This window comes from Neltuma alba, unplaced genomic scaffold, assembly GCF_004799145.2.
Source record: "Neltuma alba isolate B1F8T4 unplaced genomic scaffold, ASM479914v2 tig00005192_pilon, whole genome shotgun sequence".
Taxonomy (NCBI): domain Eukaryota; kingdom Viridiplantae; phylum Streptophyta; class Magnoliopsida; order Fabales; family Fabaceae; genus Neltuma; species Neltuma alba.
The window spans coordinates 1935-21581 of NW_021634012.1; the positions used below are offsets into that span (position 1 = coordinate 1935).

Genomic DNA, 19647 nt, shown 5'->3' on the forward strand with positions numbered 1-19647 from the left:
TAATTGTAGCAGAAAATACTTTAAGATATGGGACACATCTTAAAAAAATATTTTAGTGTGTTAGATGAAACTGAAAGTTAAGCCAAAATAATTTGTATGCATATATTTTTTTAATAAAAAAGACAAAAAAAGGGGAAACCAAAAAAAAAAAAAAAACTAAGGTCACACTACTCAGCAGCCTGATAAGCGCAGAATGCGGAATGCGAACTGCGGATGGGTCAGCTGCCCTCCCACGCACGCTTTATCTGAACATTATAGCTGGATTTATATTAGTTCAAATTAAATTATAATAAACGAACATTTTGGTTAAAAACCTCGAATTATAATAAAGAAAAATGAAAAAAATACTGTATAAAATACTATTTATCAACCATTAATGATTCATTGAAATTTAAGATGAACTTGGTACATGATATGATTTTACTTCCCTTTCTATCCTTTGTTCTCATATTTCATGTACAATTGGCACTTTCAAAATTTATTTTTCTCTCAAGTTATTTATACTTTTTGAAAAATATGGTCAGACCTAATCTTCTTTATTCAGGTCAAAAAAGTGACTATAGAGTATGATGGAATAAAATAATTTAACCGCAGCGTCTTAACTAATTAAGGACAATATCGAAATTATGCTTCACTAAACAAAAAATAGTGGCACCTTCAAATTTATTTAGTCTCTTCAAAAATTATTTCCATTTTTATACATTTAAGAGTCATTACAGCACCACTGCCAATAAAATCCAACTCATCAATTCTTCCCGTCCTCTGTAATTTTTCAACCCTAACATACAGATGTCCTATACCAAGAGCAAAAACCAAGTCATTTTTCCAACAGGAATCCATCCAAGTAATATAACAGAAATCCACACCAGTTAGTCAAGAGAAGTCTATTTTAATTTATTGGCTCCATCTGCTTCTCATAAAAACAAAAATATCCTAATTAATTAGCATCTTGATATCCGGATCCCTTACTAATTAACCATTCCCTCTTATCCGTGGTCCTATCTCATAAACTAATGTAGTGTATGTGGACACCCTTTAATTACTCTCTATGCTTGTGCTCTCTTCAAATCTATAACCATCTTTGTGCCCTTTAAAAACACTGGCTCCACACTTTGGACCTTCATTATTGGATGGCTTTCATCAACTTGTATCGTATTTCCCTTATGAAATATCAGTGTACCTTCTAAATGAGATTTTAAATTTATTTCATGATCTGAAAACTTGAGTTAATGATACTCCTCCGGTCCTTAATATAGGACCCAATTCTTGAGTTGGTTTTGATCCTAAATGTAAGAACCCATTTCTCATATTTATCAATTTTCTCTAAATTACCCCTATAGATACTCCCTCAACCGTAATTAAATAGAAGAGGGAGATGGGGTATTAAGAAAGATGATCATGGTGTTTTAGGAAAAATGTGTCACTTTTCTTATAATTAACTAACTTACCTAACTTCCTTAATCTAATCAAATTAGTTAAATGGTCTTATATTAAGGACCGGAGGAGTATCTTACTTCTGTTATGCAGAGGTTTAACTGTGCTCTACATTTACCACACTCAGAGAACATGTGTATCAGAAAGAATCCCACCACAATTGTTCAATTAAGATATTTTTTCCCCCCTCAAATCGTCATAGGAATATAATTTAACTACGAATATATATGATGCGAAGATGTTGAGTTCCTAACGTAATTTTGAGGTTCAATGGTTAATGAGTCGCTATAATGAGAGGGATATCTCTTGGTTCAATGCTACGAGAGGGGTCTTCTAACTTTGAAGATGGATATTTCTTCCTTTCGGCGACCAAGTCGAGGTTGACGGTACAGGAATAAGAGAGCAGAGAACAAAGGATAGATATTTCTTGAACTGGAGATTTCTTCCTAATTGGCCACGATATGAAAATTTCTGCAAGTCCATTAGTTGAAACTCGATCGAGATTTATGTCTTCCTCTCTCTCAGCCACGACATGAGAACTTGTTCTGCAACTCGATTCGTTCTCCATGGTCCATCTGATCTCAACCATGCATGGGATTATTTAATTTCTTATTTTTGACCTCTCATTATTTTTTCCAACAAGGTCAAATGTGTCTTCTTTTCGCTTTAAAACAATATTCAATTATATCTTTATTTTGTCTTTATTATACGGATCAAACTCCAACTTATAAGACCTCTGGTTGCTTTGGAGGTGTTTGGCAAGTGATAAAAGTGTTTTCAAAAAGTTTTTTTTTTTATAAATCGAGATAAACTCTTCTGCATATATATTTATTTTATATATTGTAAAATTATTTTTAAAACCATGGTTTGATATTTATCCAAACACTATTTCTGTCCCTTGGATTCATACTCTCTCTCTCTCTCAAATTCTTGCTACTGAGTGCACATAATAAAGAATAGTCTTTAAGAGTAGTTTAATTTCAATATAAATAATTATTAAAAATAAAAATTTAAAAAAAAATCGACACACATTTTTTAATAAATAGTTAGCTTAACTCGTTTATGTACTCACAGTTTATATTAATAGTTACGGGTTCAGATTATAATTTTAAAACAAAAGAGATATAAAATGAAATGAAATAAATGCCAAGACGATGATGACATATAAATAGTGTTCCTAACAAGAGAATTGTATTACATAACAATTGCAAAGACCTTTCATACATATAGAATGCTTTTAAGGACATATAAATAGCAGTTAGCGCACGCCTTTGAAGTGAAAGTGATGATAGGAGCTTCTTCTAATATAATAATATGTTTAGATTGGCTTTTTAAAAGTACAACTTCCGATCCTTAATATAAGAGCTTGTTTAAATTTTATTTGATCCTAAATATATGAATTTAATCTTTTTGTGTCTCTCATATTTATTATTTTTTTTACAAGATAGTCCTTATAATAATGATAGTTCTAGCTAATAAATTTGATTAACAAGGATATTTTAGAAAAGATAATATTTATTTATTACAAATAGCTAACGTAACTAATTTTCTTAATCTACTCAAATTAGTCAACTAACTTTGATATTCAAAACTGGAAGTAGTATAACAATAGCTTCTAATTATACGAGCAATGCCTGGCAATGGGCATCTTTCTAGAGAGATAATAAAAGAATCACAAGAAGATTTTTTTTTTTTTTAAAAAAGCTGGGATAGAAATAACAAAATATCTATTAATAACTTAACAAAAACCATCGCTGAAACAAAAACTTAACAAACTTAAACAATAACTTGCAAATATTTTAAATCAAAACTCTAAACCCAACCATCTTATCTCCCAAAAACAACTCATAAAACAAACTTGATTAGGACACATTACGACCCTTAGGTACGACAAAAAGGACAAGGAAAGTGATTTGAACAAGAACTGAAAGGCAATACCCTCCTCCTATTTTGCTTTTACTCGTTAATTATTCGAATAAAACACAACTGTAAATATGCAAATATGGAACGTTCCATCTCTCTCGCAGATGACTGATGAGAACTTCAATCATAATTCAGAATATCACGAACAAAGCGTCCCAGATAGGAGAAGGAAGATCCACCCTCCATCAAAGCCTTCTTGCTCATCTCGCTCATCTCCTTCACCTTCTTCCTCACCTCACGCTCCTTCTCCATCACTTCTTTTATTCCTTCCTCTATCCTCTCTGCACTTATCACCCCCGATTTGCTTACATTATGCCCCCTTTCCCCCTGTAATCCAATGAGATCTCCACACTCATCTTCAACTCGCGCACCAATTGGAATGCGTTCGTTTGTTGCTCCGCATAAAGCGGCCACGTGGCGATGGGCACACCGTAGTGTACACTCTCCAGTATCGAATTCCACCCGCAATGAGACACAAAGCCTCCCACCGCCCTGTGGGCCAAGATCTGGGCCTGAGGCGCCCATCCTATGACTCTTCCAATCTCAGCCGTCCGCTTCAAGAATCCTTCGGGTAGTACTTCTTCCAGGTCGGAGTAATCACCCGGCGCTTCCACCGAGCCCTTGGGTGGGGGTTTCCGTAGAGACCACACGAAGTGGACCCTACTTGTTTCAAGAGCGCGTGCAATTTCCTTCACTTGATTATCCTCATCGAAATAACCCCTACTTCCAAAGCACAAGAATAGAACAGACGAAGTAGGTTGATCATCAAGCCACTTCATGACATGATCTGATCCTTGTGGAACTGTCCTGTTTTCCCCTGCGCTTAAGATGGGTCCCACGGGATAAACGGTGAGATCACTGTTGGAGAATGACTGAACTGCATGGGATTCGAGCTCCTCGAACGTATTCACAATTACGCCCTTTGCTTTCTTAATCCTGCATGCATGGCTGAAGAAAAATTTCGCCCATTCCTTGTCCAACATAACACTTGGGAAAACATTGGCAGGAACATGGCTATCGAAACTCGGGATCGCAAACGCAGTGCCCGACTCCGTGAAGTTAAGCGCAGTCGTATCAACTTTCTCTCGCTCCCTGAGGGTGTGAACATGAAGCGAGAAGCCCAGAAAAGCAGCGCTCGATGTGAAGAAGACGATGGCCGGAACACGGAACTCGGCGGCTACATCAATCATGGTGGTGCAAAACATATCCACCACGAAGCCGGCAAGGCGGGGCGAGTCAGGGGCCGAGATGAGTTTGGACACGGCATCTCTGACGTCGAGCTTCTGGCTTTCGATGAGAGAGTCCAAGAAGGAAGATAGATGAAGAGGGTGAGATCTGGTAGGGTTGGGGTGCGGAGGAAGGAGAGTGAACCGAAGACGAGTTGGGAAGGAACCGGAAGAAGTGAGGGAGTGGATGTAGGCATCGACGGCGTCGTCAAATGGTGGTTTGATGACGAGGAGGGTGATGGAAAGGCGTTGATAGTGGGTGATGAGAAGCTTAGCGAATTCGACGAGGGATACAAGGTGACCCATGCCGGGACACGGCACAAAAACGAGCTGCGATTTCATGGCCGTGGTGCGCACGTACAAGTGAATAATGAAACGATCTGCTTAACTCTGGTGAAGATGGTTAGCAGTCTTGCAGAGTAGAGTAGACAGCAGCGAATCAACGAGGTTGTCGAGAAATAAAGGGCTCCATCACGTCGGATCCTTCTTTGAACCATCTTGGTGTCCTTGGCCTCCCCTACACTTAAGATGGGCCCCACCGGATAGACCTTAGGAAGATCACTGTTGGAGAGTGACTGGACAGCGTGGCGATTTAACTTATATGAAACAGTTATATATGAGACACATAAATATAAGAGAGGACGAGAGAGCTTGAAGTTGATGCATATCGAAGAATGCATGTGAGAGGTTACAATTGCACGTGGAGCAATTTTTCTTTTTTGGAGTTCATTGGCGTCATTTATATATGATGTTCGGATCATGAGAAATGTGTTTGTTATGGATTTTTTTAAAGAATATGTGTTGCGAATAAAATATTGTAACAAATTATTTGTGTTTTTAAAATAAATTAGTAATAAGATAGAAATCATCGTTCTTAAAAGATAAATATATGCTATTTCGGTCTTCAAGCTCGGGATGGCAAACTCGGCGCCGGAGTCCTTGAAATTAAAGGCAGTCGTATCAACGCCGTCTCGTTCTCGGAGCGTGTGAGTATGAAGCATGTACCCGAGGAACGCGGCACTTGCAGTGAAGAATCCGACGGTTGGAACTCCGAACTCGTTGGCGACGTCGATCATGGTCGAGCAGTACATGTCGACCACGAACCGGGCAAGTCGAGGCGAGTCGGTGCCTGAGATGAGGGCGGACACGGCTTGTGTGACGTTGGGTTTCTGGTTTTCAACGAGAGAGTCGATGAAGGAAGCTGGATTAATAAGATGGTGATCGGTGTTAGGGTCGTGGAGCGGAGGTAGGAGAATGAAGCGGAGACGTTTTGGGAAGGAAAGGGAAGAGGTGAGGTGAAGCGTGTAGGTGTCGCCGGTTGGGTCATTCGGTGCTTTGATTATGAGGAGGGTGATAGAAAGATTTTCGTGGCGGTTGACGAGGCGCTTAGCGAACTCGACGGTGGGCACTAGGTGACTTGTGCCTGGTATGGGCACAAAAACTAGCTGCGATTTCTTCATCCTATTGCGTGTCTAGTGAATGATGAATGGGAGTGCTTCGATCAGTCTTGCAGGTGAGAAAGTTATAGGAAAGGATTATACTCTTCCGGTCCTTAATATAGGACCCAATTCTTGAGTTGGTTTTGATCCTAAATATAAGGCCCATTTCTCATATTTATCAATTTTCTCTAAATTACCCCTATATATACTCCCTCAACCATAATCAAGTAGAAGAGGGAGATGAGGTATTAAGAAAGATGATTATGGTGTTTTAGGAAAAATGTGTCACTTTTCTTATAATTACCTAACTTACCTAACTTCCTTAATCTAATCAAATTAGTTAAATGGGTCTTATATTAAGGACTGGAGGAGTGTGAGAGGTAGGCTCATACCAGAAAATAGTTACTGTTCTGTTACTTGGCTTCTTAACTTAGTTAATTTGTTCAAACAGAAGAAAAAAGAACTTCTGGTCAAAAAAAAAGAAGAAAAAAGAACTGAGAGCTATAATATCATGATGTAGATGAAAAGAGGGAAAGACAAAAGGTCCGTCTGGGAGTAGGTGGGAATAGTTTCTTGTGTTGTTCATAATATTGGAAGTCCGTGGATATAAAGGCGTGGAAACTGGAAAGTGGAAAGCCACATAACTAGGCCAGCTAATGGACAAGTAAACTAGTTTTTTTTTTGCCAGCGAACAAGTAAACTAGTTAAACTAGTTAAGTTAATAAATAACTTAAATATTAACAGAACAGCAACTATTTTATTGATTGAGTCTATCATGAGATTAATTAAGAAAATCTGCATCGTTTTTTTAATTTTCCGTTAATTAATAAGAGTCTTGGGCATGGACTATGGACTGTGGAGTGTGGAGTCTTTTCTTGTTTTTTGGTCTGTGGAGTCTACTTTTGGATGACCACACAGAGTTTTCTTTTTTCGTAAAGAAAGGGTTAAGTCCGAAAATATATCAAAAATTAAATAATGGGATAAGTGAATCTCAAATAAGAAGTTTAAAAGGCCTACAACACGTAATAGAATATTCTTTTCCAGTTTGAAAATGCTGGGTGGGTTAAGTTCCTCCGCCAACGGGATTAACTTTGTTCCGGGCAATCTTATCTTCTTATAATGGCGAAGTGATCGTTTAATAATTTGTTTAATTAATAATAGTAACTAATGGATGCTAGGCTTTACACGCATCATATGTAGCCGACCCGTAACTCTCTTTTGCATGGTCCAAGTCATTGTTAATATTAAGCTTATGCGTGGCATAAACATTCTTGGTCCATATGTGATGTGAATCTAATACATATGACGACTCTAGCGATTTGTCTTTGTGTACCAACTAACGTTTCCTTAGGCACTAATCACAAAAGAGAACCTTTTCGCAAGGGTTCAAAAAGGTTTTTTTTTTTTTTTTTTTTAACAGCAGTTTATAATTGTTCTTTTATTCCGGTATTAAAAAGTATTTCCTACAATTGTTCTTTTATTCCGGTATTAAAAAGTGAAGGAGAAAAAAGTCCTCTTTCTACCCTTTTAGTTGGAGCCGATGTAAAAAATTGACATTTAATAATTTTTAAAAATGGGACAGGTTTTCCTGGGTGCATGTGATTTTTTTTAAAATGCCTAAAATAAAAAATAATACCCTTTATTAAAAAATAATAATAATAAACAAAAATATGCTCTACATATTTAATAAACAGACAAATGAAAGTTTAATTCAAGAATTACATAATACCAAAAAATTCACTACAAAATACAACAAAATTACGTAATATTTACCCAAGCATATACAATACCCGGCATTCATAACTGCGTGTCAATGTTGCAAATATATAAAAGCATATTTCACACAATTTGTATCATTGATTAAAATTTCAAGCACGTCGTCAATAGGAGCAATTTATAACTATAAGCTCAGGAGTAATCTAAGAAACCCCAACAATAATATCTACTTTGGCGCATATCAACTTCGGTTTCAGCATCTCCAAGAGCCACCATTTATATTTTGCCATACCAAACAATGAAATGCCAGATATTTAATCATATTAGGAACTGCACCGGTTAGCAATCTTTCAACAAATAAACACACGACAGCAAATCCACTCCTATTATTCCTATACTCTATCTTCATTTAGACAAATATCGAAGTGATAACCAAAATAATCATATTAGTTGACCTTGGCTCTGAATAATTTTATGACTCCAACTTGTCTCATATCAGAAATCTTTCTTACCTACAAAGCAGAGTAAGCTCAAGTAATGAGGCCAGGACAAGTGGATGCCACTTACTCTGTGATCCTTGAGGTTACTTAAATATCAAGGTGGTATCGGCCAGAGGCAAAAACTATGAAAGCAGGAATTAGAATTGGCATCCAAGAGGAGGATGGTCTTTGTGGTACAACCTATCCCAATATAGAAAGATAAAAATAGCAAAGAAAATTGAGCACAAGCATGTGAATTAGACAATTAGTCATAAAAATATAGAGGAAGCCAAGGAGAGACATACAAGATAAAGGGGAAATTGGACTACAAGAAAACCTCAATGGAGAAGCTGAAAGTATGATGCCTAAAAGGAAGAGAGAAAAAGCTCACAATGACTTCCCCAAGCGACTAGTACACAAATATGACCTTTGATATGATATATGACATATATTGCTCATCCCCTTTCAGCATTGTGGCATTCATATGATATATGAACTACTCCCAAAAGACTGATAAGCAGGCAACAAAACAGAGACGTAATCATGCCCCCCCCCCGGGGGAGATGAACAGTAAGATCAGGAAGGACCGAATCTGCATATCGGAGTATAGCATTGGTCAACTCATCACGGCAAAACTTAAGAATAGGAATACCATTCAACCATTTTTTTTTTGAATGGGGGAATACCATTCAACCATTTATTTGCTTACTGCACACCGAAAAAGGACCGAATCGGTAAAGGTGAAAAACAAGAATGAAGAACGAACTCAGACACTCACCCAAATGACGCATAAAATCTGCAAAATGCAAATCAAAGGCGGAGAGAACGAGCGAGACTAAGGAAGAGAGAACGACGACGATCGACGACAACGGAGTAGGTTGCGGTGGAGCAGGCGCGAGCAAGCAGAGGCTACAACACGCGTCAAGAAGAGCGGGTGAAGCGAAAAAAACGACGGGTAATTTCGCAGATTCCAGACTCCAGAGCAACTTTTATTTTCGAAGGAAAAAGTGACTACCGATTAATCGTACCTGTTTGGATATTATCCCAAACTTGTGGTTTGAAGTTGGAGTTCTTTAAATTATATTTTCGTTGTAACATATTTTTGGCAATTTTTAACGTTATTTGCTTGTCTTGTATTCTAAATTAAAAAAAATCAAATATATTTATCAAACGCCTTTATTATATTTGTCTTGGAAATCACGTATTAGAAATGCATATTTTGTGATAAAACTTCTAACAAATTTAACAAGCTGAACTAAATTTGATGCAAAGAAGACTGAATGGAATGCGATGTAAACGAACACCCAAGATGTTTTGCGCCATAAACAAAATCAAGCAATAAAAACATGATAAGTGTAATTAATAAAGGACCAAAATTCTGAGGCCGCGGATACATAATTAAAAACATCATTGGCTAGTGATATTCATTGTTCTTTTGTACACAAGTAGCTTCCTTCGGAGACCAGTGCTTTGTTCAGGTGATCACCGAGAGACATGTAGATTTTGCTCCGTCAGCAGGCAAAAGTGGAGATATCTTACCTGAACTTTTTTTTTTTTGCCAGATAAATGAACATATATAAACGGCTCAATCATATGATTCCAAAATAATCACATATCTATTTATATAAATAAAATTATACAAAATAGGCATCCAATCATAATTGTCCCAAATGAGAATTTCACTCCCAATTCAGTATGTCATGAATAAAGCGTCCCACATGAGTGTACGAAGATCCACCCTCCATCCAAGCCCTCTTGCTCAACTCACTCATATGCTTCACCTTCTTCCTCACCTCACTCTCTCTCTCCATCACTTGTTTTATGCCTTTCTCTATTCTCTCTGCACTTACCACACTGCCCAACGCTCTCCGGTAATCGGAGCAGATCTCCACCCCCAGCTTCAACTCACGCACCATTTCGAATGCATTCAATTGTTGCTCTGAATAAAGCGGCCACGTCGCAATCGGCACACCGTAATATATACTCTCCAGTATTGAATTCCACCCGCAGTGCGATACAAAACCCCCTACTGCTCTGTGAGCCAGAATCTGGGGCTGTGGAGCCCACCCTATGACTCTCCCAATCTCAGCCGTCCGCTCTAAGAATCCCTCCGCTAATACTTCTTCCAGCTCTGAGTCTGAGTAATCTGTCGGCGCTGCCGCCGCCGATCCCTTGGGCGGCGGCTTCCGTAAAGACCACAGGAAGTGCACTCCACTTCTTTCCAGAGCTCTTGCGATTTCTCTCACCTGCTTCTGCTCATCAAAATAACCGTCACTTCCGAAGCACAAGAATAGAACTGATGAAGGAGGTTGATCATCAAGCCACTCCATCACATGATCTGATCTCTTTGTGATCGTCACCTTGGTGTCCCTTACATTTAAGATCGGTCCGATTGGATAAATGGCGACATCTTTTTTGGTTTTGGAGAATGAGTGAATCGCATGGGGCTCAAGCTCCTCGAATGTATTTACTATTATGCCCTTTGCTTTCTTCATCCTGCTCGCATGGTTTAATAAACGCAGCGTCCACTCTTTGTCGAACATAACAGTAGGGAAATAACTGACAGGAACAGGGTTCTCGTAACTCGGGATTGCAAACTCAGTGCCCGAGTCATTGGAGTTAAGCTCAGTCGTGTCCACGTTGTCTCGCTCCCGGAGTGTGTGGATAAGAAGCTTGAAGCCCAGAAAAGCAGCGCCCGAGGTGAAGAACACCATGGAAGGAACCCCGAAGTCGGTGGCCACATCAATCATGGTTGTGCAGAACATGTCCACAACGAATCCGGCGAGCCGAGGCGAGTCGGGTGAGGAGTTGAGTTTGGACGCGGCGTCTCTGACGTTGGGTTTCTGGGTTTCGACGAGAGAGTCCAGAAAAGAAGAGGGATGAAGAGTCTGAGAGTTGGTGGGGTCGGGGTGCGGAGGAAGGAGAGTGAACTGAAGACGTTCTGAACAGGAGAGAGAGGAAGTGAGGGAGTGGATGTAGGCTTGGACGTTGGGATCAATTGGTGCTCTTATGATGAGGACGGTGATGGAAAGGTGTTGGTGGCGGTTGATGAGAAGCCTGGCGAACTCGACGGCGGAGACGACATGACCCATAACAGGACAGGGCACGAAAACAAGCTGCGATTTCTTCATCCCCGTGCGTCTGAGTGAATAATGAACCCTAGGCTCTGGCTTGTTTTAGTGGAGGTGAAGAGCCATTAATCAAAGCAATCTTGTTCCCCGTGAGAGCGATTTGTCATGCGTTACACTACAGCTGTCTGTCAGTACGGGTCTCGTGGAGTAGATGAACTGAGTAATAAATATACCCGTCGGATTTTTAATATAAAACTCATTTAATTAATTTGATTAGAGTAAAAAAATTAGATAAGTTAGTTAATTATAAGAAATGTGACATGTTTTTCCTTAAACACTATAATCACCTTTTTTTAATACCTCCTCTCCCTCTTCTACTTAATTATGGTTGAGGGAGTATCCATAAGGATAATTTATAGAAAACTGATAAATATGAAAAATGAGTCTTATATTTAGGACCAAAACTAACTTAAAAATTAGGTCATATATTGTTGGGAAATAAGTCCACCCTTGGTGAATTGGGCCTAAGCCCATTTACATTGGAGCCATTTGTGTGAATAACAGAACTATTGGGTCACAGAGTGTGATTCTTGCGTTTTGTTCAAATTGACAATTTTGAGGTAACGATTACGCAACTTCAGTTTATTTTGGCTGGAGTTCCTCATTTTGGGAGAACGTGAAAAAATAGCCAGATAACCGCTTCCCTTCTCTCTGCTCTTCTCTGGTGCATTTACTGTGTAACTCATCTGTCTGAGTTCAATCGGTAACCAAACTATCACGTGGCTATCTGCAAGAACACGAATTGTCTCCAAGTATGCCCGAAAACTATCATATATTAAAGACCGGAGGAGTATATTTTATAATTAATAAATAGGATTTGAAAAAATATTAGATTGAATTTATGCATCTATACCCATATCTATTTTTTTTTTAATACTTCTCTTGTTCTCTTTATAATAACCTTTTAATTAAATAAATTAAAAGTAATAAATATATACAAAATTCAAATATGTCCTTATTCGATAATGAGGAAACAAATGAGGGATAGAAATACTAGTAATAAAATAAAAGAAAACGATGAGGAAAGAGAATAAAAATGACTATAACAATTCAAATTTTAGGATTTTATAAATAGTACAGGGAGTGTTTTTTTTCATTTTATGCAAATTTAATTATGAGGATAAAAAGATCTCTCCACAAAAATCTTCTTACATTTTTAATATATTTTGCAGATAATATGAAGTAGATTTCTTGAAAGCTAAATAACAGAAATTAAAGCAACATGCCGCGAATGCGCTTGTGGCGTGAGATGTGAATCATGTTTTGGATTGTGTGCATTTTGGTTTTTATTTTTTCCCTTGATGCCCCTGTCTATGTGTTATTTAATTATGTAGCATGTTTTTTGCTTCTTTTTTTTTTTTGCCCCTATTGCTGTGTATGTTTTTTTATTAATATATAAAAGACAACCACTTAAATTGAAATTGAACTTGATATCTATGCAAAATTTGAATTGGAATTTTCATAATTTGGTAGCATTATTTGATTTAAAAATTTTACAGTATTTTAATTTAAATATACTTTATTCATTAAATATAATGGTATTACGTAAAATTTTACGGTATTTCTAATTTAAATATACTTTATTCATTAAATATAATGGTATTATGTAAAATTTTACAGTATTTCTAATTATTTTAATTTCATTGTACTATTGATGAAAGTTTTTGTCGTTCACCTTGGGGTTCCCAATCAAAAATAAATCCAAGCAATATAATATAGTGCAAAACTCAGGTCGTTTCACTTTGAGGAGCCTTTAATTGAAATCCTATATCAAAAACAAAGAATTGAGTTGGAAAGGGATTGATTTTCTTTTTAACTAACTAATTGGCAAAATTTAAAAGGATGTAAAATGAGTAAATAATTTTTGGATTTTTAGTTTATAAAATGGATATGAATGAAATAAACAAAGAGAATTAACAAGTGACAACAAATGGAAAAGCAATCCTCTAGCACAATGATTAAGGCTATCATTACTTCAATTAATTTGGGAGTTAGCTAAATTCAAAAGATTCTAAGGGCCACCCCTTAGACTCGGTTTAACTAGAATAATCAACACCAAGCCACCTTGCATATTAATTATTCACAATTAAACTGTTTCAGCACAATTAGCCAAAAAGAGAATCAAAGAAAAGCAATTAACATTTTTAGTCCAATAACCAAGCCACTTTGAATTACCACTGAATGTTTACAATAATTTCAAAACATAGTCTGACCTAGTACAATGTAAAGAAATTAAAACTAATTATAGCATAATGTTAAATGCTAATCAAAGATTTCAACATCTACAACCAATCTCAATACAAATATAAATCATCACAGCCCATTCAAACATTATAAAATTCATTCTAACACCTATAAATCATAATTATAATGAAAGAAGTAAAGATTAGAAGAGTTGAAACTCCCCTTTGAAACTCTAAGTTCAAGCCATAACTATTGCTCTAGAGAATTGGAGGATTTAACTACTCTTAACCATCACAACCACAGCTCCAACAAACCAATTCGATTCAGCCATGAAGAACAAAGAAGATGAATACTGGGGGTGTGATTTCACTGTGGAAGCTCACGCTGAATCCTCTTCCTTCACGCCGCTGGTTTTCTATTTCTATTCGTGCCTCTTGCCTCCGTTTTTTGAATTCTCTCTCTACGTCTTTTCTTCCTCTTTTTCCTCCACCGCCAGCTCGTGCTTTCTTCCCCCGCGTGTGTGTTGCTCTTCGAAGATGATGGATGATTAATTGGGTATTAGGTTATTAGTGGGGTGGGTGTTGCCCCCTTCTTTTTAATTATCTTTTTATTTTATTTATTTTATTTTTTTTTCTTTTTATTTATTTTTTTAATTTTCATTTTTATTTCTTCCAAAAACATGCAAACAAAATTCAAGGATAAGGTAGCATTAATTGTCTTCAAAAATCAATTAATCACAATTAAACCAAAATATGACAATTTTGCCCCTATAAAATAATAATTCAAAATAAAATATATTAAAATCAACTACCAATCAATTAAGGCCAAAAAGACTAATTAAGTTAACAAAACCCATATAAAAGATATCAAAATATATAAAAATAATTGAGTTTGTCAACTATGTAAAATCATTTTTTTAATGATGTTTCATTATTTATTAAAACTGATATTCATTTTGGTAATCTTACAACCAAACTTACTTGTACTCGATTATAATTCAAACAACTTTTTACCAATTTTACTTTTACAAACTAACTTTTCTAAACTCCAATCCAAACACAATTCAACTTATTCAATCTAACTTTTACTTAACTTTACTTTTTTAAAAGTCAAATTGAAAATAAACTACTTTTTTAATTGTGAATCCAAACAGATCTGAAGTGAGGTCTTAATCGTGATAGGGGAACGGCTAAATTTGCAAACGAGTGAAAAAGCCCATATCTCAATTTGTGTTGTGTGGCACACAACATAGGGCGGATCCCCACCTCCCCACACTTAAGTCCAAAGAACCTCCTTACAGGGAAGAAGACGTGGCATTAGGGAAGCAAATGATGCAAAATTTCCAATCAAACGGGACAAATAATTAATCCATGTCCCATTAACAAATTAAACTTCAAAAACTTGTGCTAATTAATCAAAGTTTGAATTCTTTGGTTGAGTTAATCTTCCATAGGGTTGTGTGATGATAGGAAGGAGAAGAAATGGAGAGCACAAGACAACTATGGGCATAAAAATCTGGAACGAAGCAAAAGGAAGAAATTTAATTTGTAAGAGTAAGCCATTGGCATATCAAAAAAAACATCTAAACCCCTAAATATGACATATTACATGCTATATCCCATTTTATTTAGAAAAAATTACACTCAGGTTCTACAGAAGACAATTAATTTCAAAAAAGTCCCTGGAAATCCCGAAATGATTCTCAAGTCCCCAGGGACATGTGTGTAATTAATTGTAATTGTGAAATTACTTATTTATCCCGTTGATTTTATTGCAGCAATTCATTTACAACCTCAACAGTGCTCCTGACAACTCACTATGCGGGATGCCAGGGGCATTGTCGGGGTTGTTAACCACCTCTTCTCGGGCTGTCAACAGTCACTGTTGAAGTTGTAAATGAATTACATTGGGTTCAAATTAATGGGGTAAATAGGTAATTTCACAATTACAATTAATTACATACAGGTCTCTAGGGACTTAAGAATCATTTTGGGATTTTCAGGGACTTTTTTGAAATTAATTATCTTCTGGGAAACCTGAGTGTAATTTTTCCTTTTATTTAAAAGATTGGTTATTTGGATGAGCCGCATAAAATTAAAAGAAGCATTCGATATATATACATATAAGTGTCTTGAAGCAAACATTCCAAGTTGCTAAAGCAGCTCCACAAGAATGCAATAGATAGAAGTTGCCATTAAATTCCACTTCTAACTTTCCATGTCAATGACAATTACAGAGGGAAAAAAAAGAAAGAAATTTGAGTTTAGTAGCTGTCAATTCATACAATAATCATTGCTATCATCACCGCGTGGAGGGATTGGGAAGTGGAATCATTGAGATTTGGGTTATAAAAGATTGGTCATTTTTGGATAAGCTGCATAAAATTAAAGAAAGCATTCAATATATATATATTCATCGCGTCCTTAATATAATACTCATTTAACTAATTTGATTAGATTAAGGAAGTTAGATAAGTTAATTAATTATTAAAAATGTGACACGTTTTTCTTAAAATACTATAATCATTTTTCTTAATACCCCCTCTCCCTCTTCTAGTTGATTATAATTGATAGAATATCCATAACGGTAATTTAGAAAAAATTAATAAATATGATAAATGGGTCTTATATTTAAGACTAAAACTAACTCAACAATTAGGTCTTATATTAAGGATCAGAGGAGTATATATATCTTGAAGCAAACATTCAAGTTGCTAAAGCAGCTCCACAAGAATGTAATAAACAGAAGTTGCCATTAAATTCCACTTCTAACTTTCGATGTCAATGGCAATTACAGAGGAAAAAACAAGAAATTTGAGTTTGGTAGCTGTCAATTCATACAATAATCATTACTATCATCACCGCATGGAGGGACTGGGAAGTGGAATCATTGAGGTCTGGGTTGTAAATGATCTCTGAAATATATTAATATATTTATAATCGTTGGGCCTCACAAAACCATGCAAAAACCAATAGAAAATTTTCAGGAAAATTAACGGACTGTAACAATCAAGCAAAGCAGAAGTAGATTAGAAAAGGAAGGAAATCAACCCCAAAAGAAAAAAACAAAAAGCTCACAGTAACGCTTCATAACCCCAATCAGCAATACAAGGGATGAAAAACGAGAAACCCAAATCCATACGGGAATGAATATGGAAACCCCGATCAGATCCTTAAAAGTATCTGATACCGTTAAAAAATAGGAATCCAATTTTAACTCACGTAATTGACCCAATGACAATTATTTCACTTCCAGTTCAGTGTGTCATGGATAAAGCGTCCCACACAGGAGTAGGAAGATCCACCCTCCATTAAAGCCCTCCGACTCATCTCACTCATATGCTTCACCTTCTTCCTCACCTCACTCTCCTTCTGCATCACTTCCTTTATGCCTTTCTCTATTCTCCCTGCACTTATCACCCCCGATTTGCCCACAGTAGCATCAGACTCATCCCTGTAATCCATGCAGATCTCCACACTTATCTTCAACTCACGCACCACTTGGAACGCATTCAGCTGTTGCTCCGCATAAAGCGGCCACGTGGCTATTGGCACCCCGTAATATATGCTTTCCAGTATGGAATTCCACCCACAATGCGACACAAAACCCCCTACTGCTCTGTGAGCCAGAATTTGTGGCTGTGGAGCCCACCCCATGACTCTTCCAATATCAGCCGTCCGCTCTAAGAATCCTTCCGGTAACACTTCTTCCAGCTCTGAGAATGAGTAATCTCTCGGCGCTTCGAACGCCGGTCCCTTGGGCGGCGGCCTCCGTAAAGACCACAGGAAGTGCACCCCACTTCTTTCCAGAGCCCTTGCGATTTCTGTCACTTGATCCTGCTCATCGAAATAACCCCTACTTCCAAAGCACAAGAATAGAACCGATGAAGGAGGTTGATCATCAAGCCACTCCATCACATGATCTGATCTTTGTGTCATCGTCGTTTTGGTGTCCATTACATTTAAGATCGGTCCGATGGGATAGACAGTGAGATCACTTTTGGAGAATGAGTGAAGCGCATGGGGTTCAAGCTCCTCGAATGTATTTACTATTACGCCCTTTGCTTTCTTTATCCTGCTCGCATTGTTTAAAAAAAACAGCGTCCAATCCCTGTCGAACATAACACTGGGGAAAACACTGACAGGAACACGGGTCTCGTAACACGGGATGGCAAACTCAGTGCCCGAGTCCTTGACGTTAAGCTCAGTCGTGTCCACGTTGTCTCGCTCCCGGAGCGTGTGGATATGAAGCTTGAAGCCCAGAAAAGCAGCACTCGAGGTAAAGAACACCATGGTAGGAACCCCGAACTCGGTGGCTACGTCAATCATGGCTGTGCAGAACATGTCCACAACGAATCCCGCCAACCAAGGCGAGTCGGTTGCCGAGTTGAGTTTGGACACAGCGTCTCTGACGTTGGATTTCTGGGTTTCGACGAGAGAGTTCAGAAGGGAAGATGAATGAAGTGTCTGACATTTGGTGGGGTCGGGGTGCGGAGGAAGGAGAGTGAACTGAAGACGTTCCGGGAAGGAAAGAGAAGAAGTGAGGGAGTGGGTGTAGGCTTGGACGTTGGGATCAAATGGTGCTCTTATGATGAGGACGGTGATGGAAAGGTGTTGGTGGCGGTTGATGAGAAGCCTGGCGAACTCGACGGCGGAGACGACGTGACCCATGACAGGACAGGGCACGAAAACCAGCTGCGATTTCTTCATGCCGGTAAATAATGAATCGCGTGCTCTAGTTTGTTTTGGTGAAGGAGATGAGACGCTAATCAAAGCAATATCTTGTTCGGTGAGCGGTATGCTGCAGATGTACACATGAGAAGTTTAAGCGGTCTTGGACTTCCCTCTTCTCTTCCCATCCTCTCTTTCTTTCTTTGTTTTTTTTTTAAATTTAAATTGTTAGACTAATATTTTAATAGTTCAAATTTAAATCTTTTTAAATCTATTATTAAAATTTAAATTATAAAAATAAATAAATAATAAATTACAAACTATATTAAAATTTAATAAATAATTATTTGTAAGTGCTCTGAATATTTTTAAAAATTTTTTATAAAAAATTTATAAAAAATTAAAATGTAAATTGTTAAAATATGTTGATCTAACTAAAAAAACGAAAAGAATGAAAAGGGGCAGAGCAGGGGTTCCAAACTTAACAATTTGTCTTTCGTACGTAATAACATTTCATTGGATGAAAATCCGCGGAGATCGGGAGAACCGTTCGAAAAAGATAACTTACATGGTGCTCAAATATGATGACATTGTCGTTTTATAAATGATGGAAGTTTATTGCTTTTTTATGTGTAAGTGGACAGGATAGGTGCTTATTTAGTTCAAAATTGAAGTTAACTTCCTTAAAAATCTTTATTCAAGTTCTTTTTATGTGTTGTGTTGAATCTTGAAAGTTGGTTTACATATTTGGATATCAAATATTTGGAACTCGAAGAATGAATTGAAGAAGGTCGTTTTTAACGTCACATGCTAATAAATTTTGGGAACTGATCAATCGCAAACTATTACATGATGCGTTGTTATAATTCTGGTTTATATAAATAATTAAACTAAAAAATTCCGAAAGTTGTTGACAGCTATGAAAGCCTAAAAGATGGGTTGGCAGAGAATGTCAAAAAGGTTTTGCTATTTTTTGAAATCTTGCCCTTGCTTTTCCAATCGCTCGATGGCGAACGCTCGATACAAATTATATATTCAGTTAAAAGTTCCCTATTGGCTATTATATAAAAAATATCATATTTGTAGGAAGTTTGGATCATAAAATCATTTTTCCATCCATAAGCATCTCCCAGTGTGATACTACCTCTCGTTTTTTTTTTTTAAACAAAAGTTAGTTGATTAATTTAAATAGATTAAAAAAGTTTATTAAGTTCGTTATTTGTAATAAATAAATGTTGTCTTTCTCAAAATATCATTGCTAATCATGTGTATTAGCTAAAACTATAATTTGATAGAATTTTTGATATGTGCAACTATTACAAAGATTGTTTTGAAAAAAGTTGATAAACATAAAAGACAAAATGATTTGAGTCCTATATTGTATGACTAAATTAAATATTAAATTAATTTTTATGTTAAGGACCGGAGATAATATTTGGTGAGGG

General features: G+C 36.8%; 3 protein-coding genes and 1 pseudogene across 3 annotated transcripts; all 4 read right to left on the reverse strand.

Moving 5' to 3' along the window:
• Positions 1-3477: 3477 nt before the first annotated feature.
• Positions 3478-4925, reverse strand: LOC114747041 (anthocyanidin 3-O-glucosyltransferase 6-like; annotated as a pseudogene).
• On the reverse strand, positions 4922-6043 carry LOC114747042 (UDP-glycosyltransferase 71E1-like). Its single transcript, XM_028935327.1, has 2 exons — positions 5477-6043; positions 4922-5179 (listed from the first exon to the last, which is right to left on the reverse strand). The coding sequence occupies exons 1-2, from the start codon at positions 6041-6043 to the stop codon at positions 4922-4924; spliced, it is 825 nt and encodes a 274-aa protein (XP_028791160.1).
• A 3805-nt stretch (positions 6044-9848) lies between these two features.
• LOC114747043 (anthocyanidin 3-O-glucosyltransferase 2-like) lies at positions 9849-11348 on the reverse strand. The gene has a single exon (XM_028935328.1). It carries the CDS (start codon positions 11346-11348, stop codon positions 9897-9899), a length of 1452 nt encoding a protein of 483 aa, XP_028791161.1. The 3' UTR covers positions 9849-9896.
• Positions 11349-16777: 5429 nt separating this feature from the next.
• LOC114747048 (anthocyanidin 3-O-glucosyltransferase 6-like) lies at positions 16778-18336 on the reverse strand. The gene has a single exon (XM_028935333.1). The coding sequence runs from the start codon at positions 18239-18241 to the stop codon at positions 16778-16780; it is 1464 nt and encodes a 487-aa protein (XP_028791166.1). The 5' UTR covers positions 18242-18336.
• Between the last annotated feature and the right edge of the window lie 1311 nt (positions 18337-19647).

What these genes read in the sequence shown, in the direction of transcription:
- LOC114747042 (XM_028935327.1), bottom strand. Translation starts at nt 6,043, where the DNA reads ATGAAGAAATCGCAGCTAGTTTTTGTGCCCATACCAGGCACAAGTCAC. An exon ending in CGAGCTTGAAGACCGAAATA is followed by an intron (nt 5,180 to 5,476) that starts GCATATATTTAT and finishes GTTTCATATAAG; the next exon opens with TTAAATCGCCACGCTGTCCA.
- LOC114747043 (XM_028935328.1), bottom strand. Translation starts at nt 11,348, where the DNA reads ATGAAGAAATCGCAGCTTGTTTTCGTGCCCTGTCCTGTTATGGGTCAT.
- LOC114747048 (XM_028935333.1), bottom strand. Translation starts at nt 18,241, where the DNA reads ATGAAGAAATCGCAGCTGGTTTTCGTGCCCTGTCCTGTCATGGGTCAC.